Genomic DNA, 6,053 nt, shown 5'->3' on the forward strand with positions numbered 1-6,053 from the left:
TGGTAAACTCCTCAATGTTATTGGATGAATCCTGGAACATGTTCCAGTCTGTGCTAGAGAAACAGTCCTGTAGCTTAGCATCCGCTTTATCGGACCACTTACGTACTGAGTAGATGAGGTAGACTGGTACTTCCTGCTTTAGTTTTTGCTTGTAAGCAGGAATCAGGAGGATGGAGTTATGGTTAGATTTGCCAAAGGCAGGGTAAGGAAAGCTTTGTATGCACCTCTGTGTGTGGAGTAAAGGTGATCTAGAGTTTTTTTCGCCTCTAGTTGCACAGGTGACATTCTGGTAAAAATGAGGTAAGACAGATTTCAGTTTCCCCACTAGGAGCGCTGTCTCTGGATGTGTCTTTCCTTGCTTATGGCTCTATACAGCTCGTTGAGTGTGGTCTTAGCGCCAGAATCGGTTTGTGGTGGTAAATAGACAGCTATGGAAAACAATATATGAAAACTCTCTTGGTAAATATTATTGTCTGCAGTTTATCATTAAGTATTCTAACTCAGACGGGCAAAACCTTGAGACTAACATTAGAGATTGCGCGCCAGCTGCTGCTAACAAAGGGAATGTCACGGAATTCTAGAAGTGGTGGGTGTAGAGTCAGGCGCAGAGAGCAATACTTCCAAATTAATGCGTTTATTTCGCTTGGTCCAGCCAACAAACAGGCAATGACCATAAAACAGGTATGTCTTCAAAAACCAGGAAAATAACATACAACAAATTACACAGGAGAAAAACAACTTCACCACTGACAGTAGGAATAAGCCCGCACACAAGCAGGCTGGAAGTTTAAATAGACTATAAATGAACCAGAATAAGCAACAGGTGAAACCAATCAAGACAAAACCAACAGAAAAGAAAAAGGGATCGGTGGCAGCTAGTAGGCCGGCGATGATGACCTCCTAGCGCCGCCTGAACAGGGGGAGGAGCTAGTAGGCCGGTGACGATGACCTCCTAGCGCCGCCTGAACAGGGGGAGGAGCCACCTTCGGTGGAAGTCGTGACAGGGACATACATACACCTCCCCTTTAACTTTTCCTGAAGCTGCCGTTCGGTCTTGATGATGTATAGAAAAACAGTTAGATGTACATATACTATATATACAGTATTATCCATGTCCTTGTTCAGCCACGACTCTGAGAAACACAGGATATTACAGGTCCTGTTGATATTACATCTGACCGGAAAATACATGTAAATATCCTGAGTGCATTGTGTTATACAGTACCACATGGCTGTTTTACCATGTAAATATCCTGAGTGCATTGTGTTATACAGTACCACATGGCTGTTTTACCATGTAAATATCCTGAGTGCATTGTGTTATACAGTACCACATGGCAGTTTTACCATGTAAATATCCAGAGTGCATTGTGTTATACAGTACCACATGGCTGTTTTACCATGTAAATATCCTGAGTGCATTGTGTTATACAGTACCACATGGCAGTTTTACCATGTAAATATCCTGAGTGCATTGTGTTATACAGTACCACATGACAGTTTTACCATGTAAATATCCTGAGTGCATTGAGTTATACAGTACCACATGGCAGTTTTACCATGTAAATATCCTGAGTGCATTGAGTTATACAGTACCACATGGCTGTTTTACCATGTAAATATCCTGAGTGCATTGAGTTATACAGTACCACATGGCAGTTTTACCATGTAAATATCCTGAGTGCATTGTGTTATACAGTACCACATGGCAGTTTTACCATGTAAATATCCTGAGTGCATTGTGTTATACAGTACCACTTGGCAGTTTTTACCAGCCATTGTTATTCATTGATTTACCCTCACACATGCATTAAGCAACCATTATTTACATGACATCTTCACGATGCTTACATTGGCTCTTCTGTACTCTCGATCTGTTTCTCTGTAGCAGTGTTTTATACACGTGGGACATATTTTACAGTAATCACCACCATCAATTCCCATTGGCTCAACTTATTCACTACTCTCTCATACTCTTCAAGATGTATGATATCAATTTCTACGGCCTGGAGACGTTGGAGATGTTTATAATGAACATCTATCCTGCTGTTCCCCCCTGAAAGACTTGACTCAATGTGGAATGCACTCTTGCCAGGAAATCAGAACATGCATGTCTGTGAATCATAGGTGGCCTACGTAATGTACACTGAGTATATCAAAACATTAGGAACACCTTCCTAATATTGATTTGCAACCCCTCTTTTGCCCTTGGAACAGCCTCAATTCGTCAAGGCGTGGACTCTACAAGATGTCGAAAGCGTTCAACAAGGATGCTGGCCCATGTTGACTCCAATACTTCCCACAGTTGTGTCAGGTTGGCAGGATGTCCCTTGGGTGGTGGACCGTTCCTGATACACGCCAGGAAACTGTTGAGTTCGGAAACATCCAGCAGCGTTGGATTTGTATTGTTTAAACTCAAAATGTACAAATACAAGGAAATGTATGGTTTGAACATGTCTTTAATGTTTATTTGTTTAGGTGTTAGTAATACGTGTAAATACATTTGTGTTTACATCATTAAGCCTTTATGCATGTGTTGTGAATGACCAAAGGTGTCAGACTTTATATTAAGTACAGCGTCATATGATACAAGGCATTGATGTAGTCGGAAGTTTACATACACTTAGGTTGGAGTCATTAAAACTCGTTTTTCAACCACTCCACAAATTTCTTGTTAACAAACTATAGTTTTGGCAAGTTGGTTAGGACATCTACTTTAAACAGCTTGGAAAATTCCAGAAAATGATGTCATGGCTTTAGAAGCTTCTGATAGGCTAATTGACATCATTTGAGTCAATTGGAGGTGTACCTGTGGATGTATTTCAAGGCCTACCTTCAACCTCAGCGCCTCTTTGCTTGACATCATGGGAAAATCAAAAGAAATCAGCCAAGACCTCAGAAAAACAATTGTAGACCTGCACAAGTCTGGTTCATCCTTGGGAGCAATTTCCAAACGCCTGAGGGTACCACATTCATCTGCACAAACAATAGTACACAAGTATAAACACCATGGGACCATGCAACCGTCATACCGCTCAGGTAGGAGACGAGTTCTGTCTCCTAGAGAGGAACATACTTTGGTACAAAAAGCGCAAATCAATCCCAGAACAACAGCAAAGGACCTTGCGAAGATGCTGGAGGAGACAGGTACACAAGTATCTATATCCACAGTAAAATAATCCTATATCGACATAACCTGAAAGGCCGCCCAGCAAGGAAAAAGCCACTGCTCCAAAATCACCATAAAAAAAGCCAGACTACAGTTTGCAACTGCATATGGGGACAAAGATCGTACTTTTTGGAGAAATGTCCTCTGGTCTGATGAAACAAAAATAGAACTGTTTGGCCATAATGACCATCATTATGTTCGGAGGAAAAGGGGGAGGCTTGCAAGGCGAAGAACACCATCCCAAACGTGAAGCACGGGGGTGGCAGCATCATGTTGTGGGGGTGCTTTGCTGCAGGAGGGACTGGTGCACTTCACAGAATAGATGGCATCATAAGGGGGGGAAACTATGTTGATATATTGAAGCAACATCTCAAGACATCAGTCAGGACTGTAATGAGCATGGGATGCAGAGTAACCACATGCTATAGCTAAAATTGTGTGGGTGTATCATATGGAATCCCAACAGTCCTTTATGTTAGATTATTTTATTTAACTAGGCAAGTCAGTTAAGAACAAATTCTTATTTACGATGACGGCCTTCCAAACCCGGACAACACTGGGCCAATTGTGCGCCGCCCTACGGGACTCCCAGTCACGGACGGTTGTGATACAGTCTGGATTCGAACCAGGTTGTCTGTAGTGACACCTCTAGCACTGAGATGTTCTGTCTTATACCACTGCGTCACTTCCTCACCTTGAAAGTATCTATGGGCCAGAAGAAACTGTAATCTGTGGTTTGGTTTTCCCTAAACAGCCCCTACAAACTTTATCCACCTCTCGATACAAATAAATGGGAGTGATAGTGGCATTTGTGCAATTGTCAAAATGTCAAGGCCAAATCAACTCAAAGGAACTCCATATTTGGTTTGATGTTATTTAAAAGGTGATTATGACATAAATAATACTAATAAACATGCACACATGCCCCTATGACTTCCCTTAATAGTTTGAAAGTGGATGGGAAAAATAAATGAAAACTGAACCATGGAATATAGTTTCTCCTGTCCCATAGACTTTCAGCTGTTGTAAATTCCTGAACTTCCCCTTTAATATACTCTCTGATTTACATTTTAAATGTTTTCCAGTGTCACGGTCGTCCTCCTCTTCATCTGAAGAGGAGAGGCGAGAAGGATCGGAGGACCAAAATGCGGCGTGGTATGTGTTCATGATGAATATTTAATGAAAGAAAGTACTGAACACTGAATACAAAAACAAATAACAACCGTGAAGCTATAAATGAGACCTGTGCTGCCACAAGCAACTAACAGACAATCACCCACAAACAAAACAGTGCAACCCAGGCTACCTAAGTATGATTCTCAATCAGAGACAACGATTGACACCTGCCTCTGATTGAGAACCATACTAGGACGAAACATACAAATCCCCAAATCATAGAAAAACAAACATAGACTGCCCACCCAACTCATGTCCTGACCATACTAAATAAATACAAAACAAAGGAAATAAAGGTCAGAACGTGACATCCAGATTTGATTTCAAACAATATTCATTATTATACTGTGGAAATTGCCAATGAGATGGCTCGAAATCTTACAGATTGTGGCTTTGGGATCAATGGGGACGACTGAGTCAGACTGGATTGGTACTGTTCTCTGGGTGGGTGTTTCTGCAGGCAAAGGCGTAGAGGAATGGATCCAAACAGCTGTTGATGAAGGTCAGAGATCCAACAATTCCCCAATGGGCCTCCCAGACTCCTCTCAGAGCCTTATCCCCTACAAAGATTGCTGACAATCCCAGCAAGTTCATGACATGGTGAGGAGTCCAAAGAACGGAAAATGTCACTACTATACTGGTCACTAATCTGGTCATCTTGGGGCTCCTGAAAAACGCTGTTTGGTTCACTCTTCGGTGGAGGCGGATATAGGCCGTGGCCATGATGGAGAAAGGAACTACAAATCCCAGAACAGTCTGTAGGAGCAACACGGCCACTTGCTGAGTGTCTGACGCGAAAACAAACATACACTGGAAATGTCCATTCTCATCCTGCTTCAAACCTCGCACCACCCAATTAGGGATAGATAGGACCCCGGCTACCCCCCACAGGACAACCAGAATTCCCCTTTCTTTTGCCACTCCCAGCAAGGCCCAAGTCTGTGGATACAGAACCTGGAGGTAACGCTGGATGCTCAGAAGCGTGATAGTCAGCAAGCTGGTGTAGATGCTACAGTAAATCAGGAAGGACATTAACTTGCAAATAGCCCAACCCATTATCCAGCTAAACAGAATGCTGTGGATCCATGCAGGCAGGGTGACAAGGCATAGCAGGTCTGATGCAGCCAAGTTCAACATCAGTCTCCGGCTCAAACTGGATAGATCGTGGTTCCGACAGAGGACAACTATCACTGCGATGTTCCCGGGTATGCCGATAAGGAAGCAAAGAGACAGGACCACGCCAGGGGCCAGACCATCACGGTTCCAAGGGATGGGTGCAAGACTGAGGAAGGAGGCATTAGAGTCGGAGGAGTTTAGGGTGAAGGAGATGAAGGTGGAGGAGTTGCGTTGCTCCATTTCTAGCAGTGAGTCAAGATGACCGGCGAATGGCTCTGAGTAACAGGCAGTCAGATAAAATACAGTGTCCATGTGATACATGAGGTACATTATTTGCAACCGTTGTTTACCTGTACTGTGAATTTGCTAACCAAATTGAGTGTTAGTGAATAGGTCATTAGGGAAAGGCCATGTTGTCACGAAAGCTAGGAGTGGTGGGTGTGGAGTCAAACAGAGCAAGGTTTCCAATGTAGACGTATTTATTCAGCTGGGTCTAGCCAACATACAGGCACAATGACCAATAAACAGTTAAGTCCCCCAAAACCAGGGAAATAACAAACAGCAAAAATACATATAAGCAAAACAAAACTCT

The 6,053-nt window shown here is 42.9% G+C and overlaps 1 protein-coding gene across 1 annotated transcript; it reads right to left on the reverse strand.

Moving 5' to 3' along the window:
- Positions 1-4,762: 4,762 nt before the first annotated feature.
- On the reverse strand, positions 4,763-5,701 carry LOC139394376 (type-2 angiotensin II receptor-like). Its single transcript, XM_071142430.1, has one exon. The coding sequence runs from the start codon at positions 5,699-5,701 to the stop codon at positions 4,763-4,765; it is 939 nt and encodes a 312-aa protein (XP_070998531.1).
- Between the last annotated feature and the right edge of the window lie 352 nt (positions 5,702-6,053).

This window comes from Oncorhynchus clarkii, unplaced genomic scaffold (assembly GCF_045791955.1).
Source record: "Oncorhynchus clarkii lewisi isolate Uvic-CL-2024 unplaced genomic scaffold, UVic_Ocla_1.0 unplaced_contig_9002_pilon_pilon, whole genome shotgun sequence".
Taxonomy (NCBI): Eukaryota; Metazoa; Chordata; class Actinopteri; order Salmoniformes; family Salmonidae; genus Oncorhynchus; species Oncorhynchus clarkii.

Bases quoted from the DNA above. Each gene is read 5' to 3' on its own strand.
- LOC139394376 (XM_071142430.1), bottom strand. From the start codon at position 5,701: ATGGAGCAACGCAACTCCTCCACCTTCATCTCCTTCACCCTAAACTCC.